Source organism: Haliotis rubra, unplaced genomic scaffold, assembly GCF_003918875.1.
Source record: "Haliotis rubra isolate DU_JTF1 unplaced genomic scaffold, ASM391887v1 Scf191, whole genome shotgun sequence".
Taxonomy (NCBI): Eukaryota; Metazoa; Mollusca; class Gastropoda; order Lepetellida; family Haliotidae; genus Haliotis; species Haliotis rubra.
In genome coordinates, this window is record NW_025765903.1 from 33,700 (window position 1) to 50,269 (window position 16,570).

Consider the following 16,570-nt stretch of genomic DNA (forward strand, 5'->3'; position numbering starts at 1 on the left):
CTCGTTCATGTATATTAGATGATGGTGCCCCACCGTTATAACCAAAAATGCCATATTTTGTAGTTTGTGACAGAGTAATACAAACCTAATGCATAGTTACGTTCTTCTGTTACCCAGTATTCAATTGTTATATACACCTCGAGACGGAATTGTTTCGGAGCCAATTCATTGATGTGGAATGTTTAATATGTTGATATAAATGGTATATTTAAAGCATCTGGCATCTGCCCCAGTAGGTGAACTGGGGTGTAGGTGAAATGTGTATGAAATACTAGAAGTGAGCAGATACAGATAAGTGGAGATATCACACTTTGAGGTATATTAGGTGATGGGGTGGTACTGTTTTGCTCTGGTTTAATCACAAGTGTATAATGAAAATATGCCTCGTCAGATAGAGCAATATCAGTCTGTTGCTCATATCTGTGTTAGATCACGATGCTTGGGTACCTACAATTACGTCTACTGTAGATCCTGATGTCATACAGCTGGAAGTCCCTGCCCAGGTCCACTGTCCAGTCTGACGGAGATCCACCAGCGTGGAAACAGGTTCTACCCTTACCACCAGTGTCACTGTCTCCATCCACAGCATTTGATGCGGGCCAGGCTGGGTATGCTTCAGGTGTTGTTGATGTTGTCTTGCTCAGTGCAATGTTTCCTATGTGGTACAAGAATCATGTCATACACATGCTTCCATATAGATCCCAGTATGTGCAAATACTGAAAAGGTTCACAGGGTTTACATGTATGGTGACAGTCGGATTCTAGTTGATGGTGTAATGACAACCAAAACTCTACAACCTATCTGTTAATGTTATATACGGTGTGAGTTAAGGGATAACCATGCATTTTATAATGGCTTGTACCAAGAGGAAGGTTTAACACCGAACAAAGGAGAATAATTAACAAATCCATATGTTAGCGTTAATTGCATGTGTCACTCACGTTTCTGGCAAAGACCTCCCTCCTTTCTCCATCCCCTATCACAAGAACCAGAACAGGCACCTGTAGTCTCGTCACATGATGTCCCGCAGTGACAGGAGTAGCTACAGGACTCTCCAAACTTTCCTGGTTGACAGGAACCTGTGGGGAGATACAGAAAGGTAGGATTCAACACTGAAAGGAGTATTGACAGTCTCTAAACTGTCAAAGTGGGCTATATTGCTGGAGATGTGAGATCTTCCTGTTATGAGTGAGTGAGTGAAGATTTTAAGTCACATCGGCTATATTTCATCCATGTCGTGACAAAAAACAGGTTTACTTTTATAATAAATATAGGTAAATTACAAAAAACCTGTCAGCGAAGGACAGTAAAAACAACTAGAACCTCACAGTTATGAATATAAAACAAGTATCTAAATCTAAAATATTTAGTTACAGAAGACAATACAATATAAAAAACAGGCTATAGATTACCAACATCTGAAGGTAGATCACCATGCTAGGATCTGCTGGTTATGATATTTGCATAATGGATTATTCCAAATAAGGGATGGATTAAGACTTTTCAGAGTAACTAATTATTACAGGGGGGTAATTCCTTCTGATGCTCATTTCAACTGGTATCAGTGACACAAACGTTCATGGATATTTTGATTGCATAAGTATACCCTCTCACTCAGACAACCAGTTTGTCATCCACATTACCCATTATTTCCTAGCAGGTATGCGTAGATACATAACATTGTTCATATTGTATATGAACTACGACTGGTGAAGGTTTGATTGCGACTGGTAACATGAAAGGCATAAGACGTTTTTACGTTACCCATTATTTCCCAACAGATGTTACATGTACATAGGTATGCATAGATACACAGTATGGTTCATGCTGTGTATGAACAACGGCTAGTGCAGGTTTAACTGTATCTAATAACATGCAAAGTATAAGTCATTTTACATTACATTTGAATATTGAGCCTCAAAGTCTAAAAATAGTGTGTGGAAAGAGGATCAAAATGCAAAGAATTTGGACTGATTATTGTTTGTAAAAGCAGTAAATTTGCATGACTGATAGTAACTTATTATTTCTTTTTGGGCGCATTAAAATTTGGTTTTTCCCTTTTCTGCCCACATTGTAGATATTTGGTTTCACCATTAAACATATGGCATTAAGTGGGTTATTATTTCTGCAGTTGGAACCAAAAATTATATTTTCTGGTGTTGAATCAATGTATCCTTCAGCTAATTTTGTTAGACACTTAGTCAACTCTTTCCACACTTCGCTTGAATGAATACAATCACACAATAAATCTATAACACTCTCAGGCACTTGGTTACAAAAGGAACACACGGGTGAATCAATGTATCCAATCTCATGCATGTGAATATTAGTTGTCAAAATATTCTGAGTTATCTTGTACTGAAACCATTCTAATTTAACGCTTTGAGTACATCGATTAGCCACCAAATTAGTATTTTCCCATTCGCTCTGTTCTTCCATATTGCTGTGATAGACTGTTCTGCCACCAATCAAAATATTGTGCCAGAGTGATGGATTTACTATGAGCCGCATTCTTATAACAAATTGTTAGATAGTCAGACCATGCCTCCACAACATCCCTCCAGAATCTATTTGGAATAGCATACATTTGCTAATATAAACACCATTGAAACCTCGAGCTCCATATTCAGCAGGGGTAGTAGCAACCTTTCTTTTGATTTTGTCGTTCTTACCCTTCCAATTAAAATCAAAGCATTTCTTCTGAAAAGATTGAATCATATCATCTGGTGGACTTGGTATAGATGAGAAGAGAAGGTTAAATTTTGACAGTAATAAGGATTTCAAGACAAATTGCTTCCCATAGGTGTTAAAAATCTTGATTCTCGAATTTTCATATGTCTCCCAATTTTCCTAAGCTTGTCAGAATAATTAATGATTACCATAGATTCTAGATCAACATCAACATCTACTTTGATACCTAACAGATGAAATTATGATTGTAACCAATCTAGATTGATAGCTCGTATCGTGACCTTTCTTTGGATCCTATCCATATTAGTCTTGTCTTTTCAGTATTCACTTGTTCAGTTCAAGTTCAGAAACCTTGCAAAAACAGCTAAGACATTAGGAACTGCATAGTGACCTTTCTCAGTATCATCTACTGTTAATGAAGTATCATCGGCAACCTGAGCTAAAAGGCTTTCAACATTTCCCATCTTAATACCCTTTATCCTCTTATCTTTTCTTATCATAATTGCTCAGATTTCTACACATAGGATGAATATATATGGCGAGACCGGATCCCCTTGTCTGCATCCTCTAGTAATCTTGAACAAAGGGCTTCCAAAATGATTTACAAGAACGCATGATTCTATATCATGTAGGAGAATTGAAATCCATGTTTGTACTTTTGAGGTTGAGTCCCATCCGGGATTCGAACCCACACCCTCGGAGTCAGGCACCTAAACGCCAGCACACAAAGTCAGCCACCTTACCACTTCCACCGCGTGGGACTCAACCCCCAAAGTACTAGAATTTGTACTTTACTAAGAAAGTGTAATCCCAAATATAGCATATGTTACATTTAACCACTTTCTAAATGACATTGTGTTATCATGAATTAAATTGATCTCGCCACAATATGGCTACAATATTGCTGATGTGACGCATTATATTAACTCACTCACTCATTGTTAGCGATAACTGTAGATCCAACCTTATATGAGGTATTCAATAGACTAATGGTACGACAAGATTTGAGAAACTGTTCAGGGTGCCGTTCCACTAACCGATCTTAACTAAGATCAATCTTAGCAAGTTACGCCAATTTTACAATCGTCTTAGCTAAAAGTTACACCCGTTCCACTAACCGATCTTAGGCCGATCGTAGCCGGTACCGATCTTACGATCCGATCCAAGCTTAGATGGAGACTCTTTCGTTAGAGAGATAGAGGAATGCGAGGCACGAGTTATTTCCCTTTGCATAGTCTAGCAAATGATGGAAGTACTGTACGAACCAACTGAGTGAGTGAGTTTAGATTTACGCCGCACTCAGCAATAGTCAAGCTATATCGCGGCGGTCTGTAAATAATCTAGCTAATTAAGATGCAATACGTTCACTAACATGAGCGTTCATGTTAGTGAACGTTATGTATCTCAGCTATAAATAATCGAGTCTGGACCAGACAATCCAATGATCAACAGCATGAGGATCGATCTGCGCAGTTGGGAACCGATGACATGTGTCTGACCACCCAATCCCGTTAATGGCCTCTTACGACAAGCATGGGTTATTGAAGTTCAATATTCTAATCCGGGCCTTCATGGGTATTTTTCCAACCAAGTGTAAACGTGGAGAAAAAACCTAGAGCAAAATATTAGGGTAGTGAGCACCTTGGTTTCAGGTGCAAGTGCGTGTGAACGCTGGGTATCAGGCATAATATAATAATAATATATGTATATTTATAGTGCCCCTATTCCACATCCTGGGGCATGCTCAAAGCGCCATGTACAGATAATTTACACGAGAGTATTTACAGCCGAGATTATAAGTCATATACTGAGAACAGGTTTTAAATCTTGACTTAAAAAATGTCAATTATGTCAGAGCTTTTATTATGTGCCTGAACCTTGTCAATCAGAATAAACAAGACGTGACGAGGCATCCTCTATAACGTATGTATAATCTGTCAGTGGTCTTGAATAACACGCGGCCTGCCTTCAGAATCCCCCACCAAATAAGTGACGTCAAATCAAACATATTTGTATTTTTTTGTTTTAGAACATTGTTCACTTCACGGCTGTCCCTATTCTTAACTATGACGTTGCAATATTGTTGTACAAATGTGTTACACCGACTCGCTCGGTTGTGTTCCCATGACGACAGTGGTCAGACTGGCCTGACATTTGTAAGGCTTCAGTGCAGTGTTTGTTTACATCACAGAAATATACAAATTCATTTCATGGGGGATTTTAGGGGACCCTCAGGGTGAAATGCTCGCTCTTATGTTTCACATAGAATAGGAAAGCAACCATTTTGGTTTCTCTACGATTGATTTTAGCTATCCTAAGTTGGTCATGAGCAACATAGACTTTCAATCTTAACTTTACGATTGACTTGGGTAAGATTGGTTAGTGGAACGGTATGCCGATCGTAACGTCACGCTAAGATTGGGATTTTAGGGGTTTACGATTGGTCATAGGGCACTCAGGCTTATTGGCTTCAGGCAAACATGTGATTTATCCTTGTTTCTGGGTTACAGATAAGGACCCATGCTCATGTGCATAGTTCAGGGAGTAATCAAATATATATTTAGATCATTCCAAAAGAATTTTTTAAAATTCAGCAGTGAATCATCAGGGGATTTTTTCATTTTTCAATGCCGTAAGACATTCTTCATACGTTATTGTACCTTCTAGATTGGATTCCTTAGGAGATAATCTTGGAATGTCTGTATCGGAAAACAGATTCTCTTGATCAATTTTTGTGCAATCTTCACTAGAAAAATAATTTTTTATAAAACCCATTTGTTTCTTCTAGAATGTCACTTTGCGTATTTATTACAGTGCCATCATTTCTTACAAGACTGAAATAGACATATTTAATCAATTCATTGACACAAGATGCAGAAAACATTTGCTTGGTTTTTCTCCATGTTCTAGACCCAACAAAAGTACTAGAATCTGTACTTTACTAAGAAAGTGTAATCTGAAATATATAACATATGTTACATTAGACCACTTTCTAAATGGCATTGTGTATATCATAGCTTTCGGCCGTGGGAGCCGTGCCAATTAACACTTATCAGAGGGGTGCACAAGTCCGCAGTCTAGACTACCATTTGTCCGACTTCCATTTTCGTGGAAGCCGCAGTGGCTGAGCGGTCTAGGTATCTGACTTTGTGTGCTGGCGGTGGGACTCAACAAAAGTACTAGAATCTGTATTTTACTAAGAAAGTGTAATCCCAGATATAACATATGTTACTCCTTAAAGTGTTGAACGTTTGACCATACACCGGGGGGATTCAGTGGGAGGTGGATGAGGAAGGACAGCTACACTCTCAATATCCCTTAAACTTTATCAGAGACTGAAACGATGAAAACTGTTTCTTCACGTGACATGGTTTCACAACTGTTGCTTCAACAAAATGGTATTAGAGTATATGTTTACCTCACAAACATTCATACCAAACACCACATCATGCTTATTTACAGGTAATAGTAATGGTATATTGCATTATGTCTGATGGAACGGACATACTGCACCGAACGGTCAATGTTATCATATATCCTGCATACATAGGACTTCCTGAAGCGGGACAGTTTGCTAATGGACATCAATGGGAAGACATGTGTGGGCAGTGCTAAACAGTGACTTAACTTCGGATGCAGATGAATGGGCCCTGGGCCTTTGATGACGTGGTACTAAACATGAATCATACATGTTCAGATGTATCGGTGACTGGCATCTGGGTTTTAGGTGATGAAATGTGTGATATGAATGGGATGATGTTACTTGAGGCAGGGATAACCCCATGGCAGGGATGATGCCATCATGGGTAAGGAATGCCAATGTCACAAAATAGAAATGAAGTGCCCTACCGATAGTGTAGGGTTAGGACACAAGACTAGGAAGGATACGAAAAGAGAACACAGTGACCCTTTGGAAGGATAGCAGAACCGTCAGGTAGTGATTGCAGGACCCCAAAAGTAGGACTATCAGGGACTGGAATGAAAACAGGGATCCTTGGAAGGGATAAGAGAACCGTGGGGTAGGGGTGACGCGACCCCAGAGAAGGGTTGACAGTGGTTGGGATGAGAGCTTGACAGAACTCTGGGGAGGGATGAAATGACCCGAGGGTAGGATTGACAGAGGACCACGGGGTAGGAATCACATAATTGCACAGTAAGAATGATAGGGACTTGAGAAAGGAAAGTGGGATATTGTGGATAGCAAGACACCCGGATTATGCCTGGCAGGGTACCTTGAGGTAGAGGTGACAGGACCACAGGGTAAGTATAGCAGAATGTCAGGATTCCATGATAGCCCTCCTTGACTTTTAATATAACTTACACATATCGAAATAAACAAACTGAAATCGATTATGGTTAAATTGGTTTCTACGCGTTTACTGACGGCCGGTCAACAGGATAGTGGATAATGACGCCCTGTTGTATGGATGAAAACACAATGTTTAGATGCATAGGTGATTGGACACTGTGCTGTAGATGACATGGCCTCAATATTGATTACTTCACCTCTGTATTCGGATGACTAAAGGTCGAGTTATGTAGGACAGGGCCCAGAACGTAGGCAAAGGTCATGTTTGACGACGACTGAAATGAGGATTTATTTTTGATATCATGTGCAAACGCACATGTACAACTTGTGATATATTTACATTAATTTGTAGTTCAAGGTACAGATTAGAAATACACAATAAGTAATTGCTCTAGTTTTTGACAGTAGATTACTCATGACGAACACACAACCTTTTTCTTCCTTGTATAATATATAGAGGGTTGTCAGTTGGTAAAATGCACGAATGAATATTTATTGCTGTAAGGTTAATTGTTTGGAAAGGGTAATAGAATATCCTAGTAAAAACGATTCATTAGTCTCATCGTATAATCCATGTACATCTTGCTCTTTCCTCTCGACTCGAGTGATATCTATTAAGCTTTTAAGCACACACTTCACACAACAGTGACTTATACACAAAGTTTATAACAGATTAGAAATACAACCTTTTCCTTCCATATGTAATATACTGAAGTTGGGATAATCCGTTTTCATCTTGCTCTTTCCTCTCGACTGCAATAACATCTTTTAAGCTTTGTACGAAGTAAACGCTTCACACAACAGTGAGTTATACTCGAGGTTTATAACACGTTTTTTTATTGGTATTGTCCCGTTAGCTGAGATGCACATGCAAATAGTGGACGGGTTCTGCTATATATAACACTTGCAAAACAAGTTTTGTCAAACGTGTATGCAACATGCTCGTCTCAGTATATATATACACAATAGATTATTTGTAGTGATGTACACATCCTCGAGGAAGGTACGTATTCTTCGACGTAAGACAATCGGCTGATGTACTCACACGATGTCAGCTGTATCCATCGAAGTAAGACCACTACAACGAATATCCAGACACCCGCCATGTTGAGCAACCAGGAAGTGAAATACGCAGTCAAACTGTGTTAAAGGTTACGCTCACTGAATATCCACTGTGTCGTGTATGAGTTTATGTATCTAAATGGTTTTTTTTTGGAGCCATGATAGGGGACTACAGTCCATAACAACGCCAGTAACACACAACAGATTGTCACAGACGTTTAATAAGATTGTTGACACATATCACGTATATGTGAACAATGTGTTCAGCTTTCACATTCGTTATCCATGTCACATTTGCTCATATTCAGGTACATCCTTTTCAGAAAGGATTAAATTAGATACATGCTGTGGGCAGGTATGTAGCCAGGCACAGAGATACCGGTTTTATCTTGCTGTATATTGGAAAAGAGCTGAGTGAAATATCAACAGCTCGCACTCACTAGATTCTCCTCCTATGCACGCATGTGACTCACTGACCCGTTGTAAGGTTGGGTCCCAACAGAGCCTGCAGGGTATCTTCCATCTGGGTCACATGCGGTCAGCCATGACGATGTATCAGCCCTGAACTGGGCAGAGGGACTTCAGGAGAAGTGTTCTATGCAGAAATATAGTGAGACGCAGGGCTTTGATCAATGTTGAGTAAAGTATCAACAGGTCACACTCACTACTTTTCTTCCTACACATGCATGTGACTCACGGATCCGTTGTAAGGCTGACATCCCAACAATGTTTACAGGGTAGCTTCCATCTTGGTCACGAGCGGCCAACCCTGACGACGAATCAATGAGGCCTTAGAAATAGTATTTACACAAGCTCGTAACACAATACTGTATATCTATGTTGATGTATGTCGTGGCGTATTCAAATTGAATGTATTGTATTACTTGTTACTTTCATTAAACACGATCTATTGTTTTTTTGTGGAGATTGCTGTGACTGAATGAGTTAGATTGCATTACTGGGGCAGTGTGTGTTCCAATCTCTGTGGATTCACCGTTAAAACACTAAAACCTGTACTTTTCTGAGAAAGTGTAATCCCTTATGTTTCATTTATCCACCTCATTGAATGGCATTTTACACTTCCTGTGGTTCATGAGTTCTCCTCTGTGTGTTGATATTGTTTGCAGTGTGGGACACTTCACCAGTCCATACACATGGTGTACTCATGTTATTTTCGATAGTGAATAGGCCTTGTACTCCTACAAGTACTCTCCATGCACCAGTGCCGCTCAGATTACAGTTACCTTGATATTACACAGAAACCTGGGCTATTTGCATTCAGGCCTTGAATATATCACTGAAATGACAAGCCTTACAGTGACATGAAACCTGTTGGACAGGGAAACCTATGACAGGACATGTTCACCTTTTGCTAACACCTTGTGTCATCACCTGGTGGTCCGTTCTTAATTTACCCAGCTCTGTTAGCCTTTACACAATATGGAATCTGTAATAGTCAGTACAGGGTATTCGTTTGCGCTGCTGCTGTGTATTTATAATAATAATAATAAATGTGCATTTATAATGCGCACAATCCAGACAGATATGCCTGCTCAAGGCGCTACAATGGGAATGTATAAAGATAAAAGTCAGGGAGTGTTGAGTGGAGTTAAATGTCACTATGATACTTGGAGAACATATGGGTCTTTAGTCTTGATTTGAATTTCTCAAAAGTTGGACACAGTTTCAACTCTGATGGAAGTGAGTTCCAGAGGATAGGGGCAGTGCTGGAGAAGGATCTGGAGCCAAATGTCTTCAGTCGATATTTAGGAACTTGGAGGAGATTTTGGTCACTTGATCGGAGTTTACGTGCTGGAGTATGTGGAGTCAAGAGTTCAGATAGATAGTCAGGGCTGGTGTTATGGAGGCATCGATATGTGATACAGAGAAGCTTGAACTCTATTCTAGCTTTTACTGGCAACCAGTGGAGGTCTCTGAGCACTGGTGTCATGTGCACGTGTCTTGGTGTTCTTGTGATGACCCGTGCAGCAGAATTTTGCAGCACCTGTAGCTTAGATAGCAGTTTACCACTGATGCCCTGAAGCAAACTGTTGCAGTAGTCTAGTCTTGATGTTATTAGACCATGGGCAAGTACCTTTGCAGCTTCTGCGGTTATTAAGTGTCGAATGTTGCTGATGGATCGGAGATGATAATAACAGGTTCTACTGATGTGGGTAACCTGTTTCTCCATGGAGAGGTGTGAGTCCAGAAATACTCCCAGATCTTTAAGGTGGTCACTGAGAACTATTTCCGTGTCCGCTATCAGAATGGATTGTTCTTCTACTCTGGACAACTGTTGCTTAGTGCCAATCAGCATCACCTCTGTTTTTTCTTCGTTCAGTTTCAGCTTATTTGCTGTCATCCATGACTTTGTTCTTGCCGTACAATCAGATATGCGTTGGAAGGAAACCTGAAGGTTATTGAGTTTGAATTTGTCCATCATTTGTGTATCGTCAGCACATCCATGGTGAAGAAGCTTGAAGTGTTGGATGATGTTAGCCAGATTTGCCGTGTACAGCGTGAAGAGTATCGGACCTAAAACAGATCCTTGTGGAACACCACAGTGTAGTTTGACGAAATCGGATTTTTCATTGCCGATGATGACTGCTTGTCTTTGATCTTCCAAGTATTTACAAGAAGGTTATATCCTTCCGCTTTCCGCTAAACTCACCTTCAGCCAAATCCCCTTTTAGGAAGTAACGATACAAATGTATATACTAACTCTGGCAATTAAATGTTTGGTAACATGTTTCTATTACTTCCAGCATACTGACTTCCGGTTCGAAAAGAAAAAGATGCAAAAGCAGTGTATATTCTACTTCTCCTGCAATTTTAGTCCCCTTGCTCTTTGCACACAACACGTTACAGGCATGCATGTATTTGTGTATCGGTAGCTTAAAAGAGAAAGTCCGATTCCATTTCCAAACCCAGATAAATTCACTGACCCTGAGTGGCGCCCGGCAATGATGTATCTGTGTATCCATGCAATGATGTGAAAGATTATATAAATATAGAAGTAAGCTACTACAAGCTATCTCACACACATACGCGCACACTCACTCACTCACTCACTCACTCACTCACTCACTCACTATCGATTACAAGTTCTTAAATATCAAATGGCGACGTTTTGGTATTTATCCTAATACCCTGATAAGGATTGCATACTATTCGCACAAAACTTCGTCCGAGGGATATCAAAGAACTTGTGGGGCGGTTGAGTAGCCTAGTGGTTAAAGCTCGTAACGCCGAAGACCCCGGGTTCGAATCCCTACATGGGTACAATGTGCGAAGCCCATTGCAGGTGTCCTCCGCTGTGATATTGCTGGAATATTGCTAAAAGCGGCGTAAAGCCAAACTCACTCACTCACTCAAAGAAATTGTAGTCTATTCAATGACTATTACTATTTTGTCATTACGCAACTTCTAAAGTTCTCTATCAAACAATTCACCTCTCACAAACATATGGTCACACAGAAGTTAGGAATGACCGTTCCTCTAAGGTCAGTCCAAACCTTACGACATCAGTATCCCACAATGACTATGATATGTACAGAAGATGACTGACTGACTGAGTTTGGTTTACGCCGCTTTTAGCAACATTCCAGAAATATCAGGGCGGGGGACACCAGAAATGGGCTTCACACATTGTACCCATGTGGGGATTCGAACCCGGGTCTTCGGTGTGACGAGCCAACGCTTTAACCACTAGGCTACCCAACCGCCCCGTATAGAAGATGAACGTCTGTGTGACAATTCCCATTGTTCGCAACACCAACAAAGTAACATTTCTCAGTTAAAAACAAAATAGTCCAAAGACTTAGATGTGCGAAAGGCCACCAACCTGTTGTTGATAACTAGAATGTGTTACGTCAGGAAACAGCGGATAATTCCAAATAACTTGTTGGTAAATTTTATTCTAATTAATCACATACAGATACATTTTTAAAATGCAATGAAATATTACTTAGGTGGTGAAATACATGAAAACAAAAACATGAGCAAAGCCAATTTGATATGCCTTGGTTGTTTTGCAGTATTCGGATAGTATCACATTTGCCGAGATCGGTGGTCATGATTTCAGTCATATTACTTAATGACACCAGAAATGGTATATGTCATGAACTGATCTGACAGCCATAACATACAACATGGGTTATTTTGTCATTTTAACTTTTGTCTGCAACATCCCATCCGTACAGTAAAGCAAATTAGCTTCAATGCATAAAATATAGAAAATGTCGTGATCATGCAATTCATAATTATATATGTCTTGTTCAGTAGTGACATAACCTATAAAAATAACAACAAATATAACAATATAATAATAACTAATCATTAACACGTATCATATGTACAAACTACCAAATACGAACTAAAAAGGTTTTCATACTATATTTCAGGTTGGATATCTTACATGGTATAACCGTCCCTAGTATGGTGATCTACCTTCAGTTGTCGGCGATCTATAGCCTGTGTTTATATTGTATCGTCTTCTATAGTTAAAGTATTTTAGATTTAAGTACTAGTTTTAAATATATATCTATGATAATCTAGTTGTTTTACTATCCTTCTTTGACAGGTGTTTAAAATTGATTACTTTGTTTTCATAGCTATATAGCTGTAATATTGCCAATGCGATGTACAATTTTAACCTACTCTCTCACTCACTCACTCACTCACTCACTCACTCACACGGTATAACCATATACACTATTCCAGACTTGTCCTCTGGGCAGAACATATTCAGTTATGTGAACATTAAATGCGGTATCTCATAGAATGTGCGAAAAGGATCCACTACTCTCAACTCAGATTTGGTTGTTTTCATACACTTTGTTCTGAATGACATCGTACTGCGACTTCTCCTCTCTCTCCCTGGTGACTTCACTCAGTTCGGTGTAGCCTTGCTCATTCGTTACAGACGTGTTCGCATGAGCAGGGACCTCTCCAGTCTCACCTGTGTCTGTTTTCCTCACACCTGTGCCAGGTGAGGGTACCCATTTCAGTCTGAAACAGTTGTGTTGGAAAGATATAGGACAGGTGACAGTTATAACATTCTAGAGCCTGACAGCCTAGCCTGGGTTGTATACTCCGCAGGGGGCTGAATGCACATTGATCCAGTGACAAAAATATGTCCGCTGTACATGTACCTTTCGCAGTTGGTATTTAGAGTTAAGAGCAATATACATGTACACATTATTTTAACACCTGCTGCATACTGTTTTCAACGTTTATTTTAAAACAGATTTTATTATTCAAAACGCAAAGGGATTAGGCACAAGTGCACCACTTATGGTCGCCTTCTCAAAGTTACCTTCCAGATATCACCAATCCACCAATCAGCAACAGCATTACAACAAGCACTACTGCTCCTCCAATAACTCCGCTTGTAACAGGAGACACTGAATCTGATACACCTGTAAATTAACATGAGCTAAACATTATTTGTGAACACATGTATGTCCTACTAAAAAACGCTCATGTTGTCAAAGGCTCCATGCATACTAAATATCAATGTTAAAGCTGATCTAAAACACTATTTTTATTAAGACATAAATGAGATTCGAACCCCGAACATCTTCATCACATCGGTCACCAGTGAAGCCGTCCAGACACTCTCCGCGACAGCGTCCATCTCCAACATTGCACGTGACGTCACAGTGTCCACAACGAGTACAATCAGGCCCATAAGTTCCAGGTTTGCATCCTGAAGGTCAGGTATTAAATGATGATATGATAATATTAAGAAGGAAATTGAAATATGTTTGAATTATGACATTTCTTAACAAATCTTTTGTAGCTCTTCAACTGAATTCGCACTGATACATCATATGAACCTCTTGTGAAAGATGACACATAAGAAATCAGACAGCAGTGCCAGTGGACATGATTCAATACCGAAAACTACAATGTCCACCATTAGCATGAGTGCTGCCTTCTGCCAATGGCGAAAAGGCCATTATCACATGATTGAAATGCTAACAAGTTGTTAGTTTTCGATATGTGATCTCACAAGATAATATTTTGCTTCATTAGTTAATAAGTGCCAGCTATGACCAGTACTTCTGATTGAAGTATGAAAATATCACACTCTGCACATATATGGCTATATGATGTTCCCTTAAATCCATAAACATTCCAAGGTCCTTTACAGCTCTGGAAAACTCAACAATGGAGCTTTCAGCTAAAACGAATGGTGCTTGTACATATTTCCTTATTTTCCTACACCAGTGCCAGTAGGCAGAGATTCCATATGGTTGACATTGAGCTGGGGTTTATTTAGGTATCAATATACTTTAAGTAATAAGTATTGCAGTAGTGCAGTCTTCTAAGCATCGTGTTTGTTTGCATGTATTCGAGGCAATAAAATGCTTTAGCCGTTACGTGTCATGAGCAAAGCTCGACCTTGAAACCTTCAGGCAATCACGAAGAGAGATGTGACAGATATCCTTTAGCATTTGCGTATCATGAGTAAAGCTCGACCTTAAAACCTTCAATTAAAATCACAGAGAGATTGTGTAAAAACGGACCTGACACATATCCTTGTAGCACTCCATACACCACTGCACTCACATCGAACATTGTACCTTCCACTGCAACTGGCTCAAATGTGAGCTTGAAATATATTTTAAATCATTTGCGAGCTGGGGCTGTGAACATTTCTGTCAACATCACATCACCAGACATATTATTTTAAATAAGAGTTTCAGGAAACATTACTCCGAGTACAGTCTTCTCCAATCCATCCTTCCTGACAACCGGCAGCGCAGGCTCCAGTCACGTGGTCGCAGGAGACTGGTGCAGTTTCATAATGACGTGAATCACAAGACTTGCTGCAGTTAGAACCGTACTTCCCGCTCTGACATGCTTCACGCAAAGGAAGAGGGAGATTGAGCACACAACAATTACATCTTTACAAGGGAGAAATGTTATACCCCAAGATAATTCATAGAGATACAATAACAATGTAACTGAACTATTATATCAATGTGAATTCATTCAGCATATAACATTCAATTGACATGGCATCAAATGTCGTATACCTTTGCACATAACAAAATAACAACATGTGAAATATGGAACTCAGTAAATCTTTACCTTCAACTCTTTAGTCCACTGGATTCTATGCCAGTGCCATTTCAACTTGATTTATTAAATGCCATAGTTCAGTTAGTAAACAGCTTTACATGGGTTATGCCACTCAGATATATATCTTACATAACAGTAGCAATACTATGAAAACAATTATTAAGCTAAGTCTCACCTATCCTGCAGTCATCATTCTGCCAGCCTTCCCGGCATCCATCTTCGCATGATCCAGTGACGTCACACACAGAAGATGGTGTCTTACAGTTGCGGGAAATGCAGAACTCCGTACATCCTTGTCCATACCTTCCAGGCGGACAGTTGACAGGCACTGTGACACATTTCATGTTTCTCGTAAATCCCGTTTCACCAACAATTAATGTAGCTATGTAATGGCTATAGGATTTTTTCCTGAAGTCCGGTCGTTTGTGAAAAAAAGGGTAACCAGACTTTTGGATGACATAAAGACATTACCTGTACAGTCACCCTGTGTCCACCCCGTCTCACATCCACTTTCACAGGTCCCTGCTCGGTTACATGAAGAGTTCCCTGCACAGTGTCTGAAGGAGCATACGCCACGACAGTCTGGTCCATAATGATTGGCATCACATTCTGGAAAAAGATGTCAAGAGTTTTCATATGGCATATATGTATATTTTCACAGGCTCGGTGTGACGGTCACATGACGAACTTGAAGCTGAACACTTCCGCCCAGGACACGTTTTATTGCAGTTAGTGCCATACGTCGTGCTGTTGCAAGCTGTAAAATTTAGATAAGAAGAAAATCATCATGCGTAAATAAAGTTGAAAGGCATCTGATTTGTGAAACATTCTAGGTGATCGGTTCAGCAAAGTGTATGAAATGTGTCAGTAGGTGATGTGGATGCACCACTTTACATGCACCTGAAAACTAACCCACAGCAAGACTTCCACAACAACTGCCCCTTGGTAATCATTCCTATTTATCATGAATAACCTGACGTCAGCGTCTACAAAGGGTCGCGTATACCTTGGCGCGTATACGTATCTTAAGTCTACCGTATCATTTACTGGAAGCTATCAATACTGACAGTACAAACATCTCACCTGTATCACATCTCTGCCCCTGCCATCCTGGTCTACAGTCTCCAGGACACAATCCAGTCCACCGATCACAGGTCGAATCCAGGCAGTGACAGAACACATTACAGTTCACCCCGTAGACACCTGGACTGCAGACTGGTGCATTGGCATAAGGAAATAAGTACAGTTGACGTCATTGAGAGAGGGAGAGGAAGGCGATATGGGGTAAAATTGGGTTTAAGGTTCTGTTTAAAAAAGTATGTGATTGTTTGTCCGAGTAACAATATATTACGATATTTAAGCGTATTTTGATGTGATGCTGCAAGGAGATCGAACCGCAGGCATTTCATCCCTTC

The 16,570-nt window shown here is 39.9% G+C and overlaps 1 protein-coding gene across 3 annotated transcripts in view; it reads right to left on the reverse strand.

Moving 5' to 3' along the window:
• LOC124274485 (receptor-type tyrosine-protein phosphatase epsilon-like) overlaps positions 1–16,570 on the reverse strand; it is a 70,429-nt gene that overhangs the window by 17,084 nt on the left and 36,775 nt on the right. The window contains exons 1-3 of one of the 3 annotated variants that reach the window (XM_046709845.1): positions 8,047–8,816; positions 943–1,080; positions 452–655 (exon numbers count right to left, since the gene is read on the reverse strand). The exons of 1 other annotated variant lie outside the window; for it this stretch is intronic. In XM_046709845.1, coding sequence (XP_046565801.1) covers positions 452–655; positions 943–1,080; positions 8,047–8,107 — 403 coding nt within the window. In that variant the 5' untranslated portion in view covers positions 8,108–8,816. Of the gene's footprint in view, positions 1–451; positions 656–942; positions 1,081–8,046; positions 8,817–16,238; positions 16,371–16,570 lie in introns of those variants that run through there. One more of the 3 variants, XM_046709844.1, reaches the window with a different exon arrangement.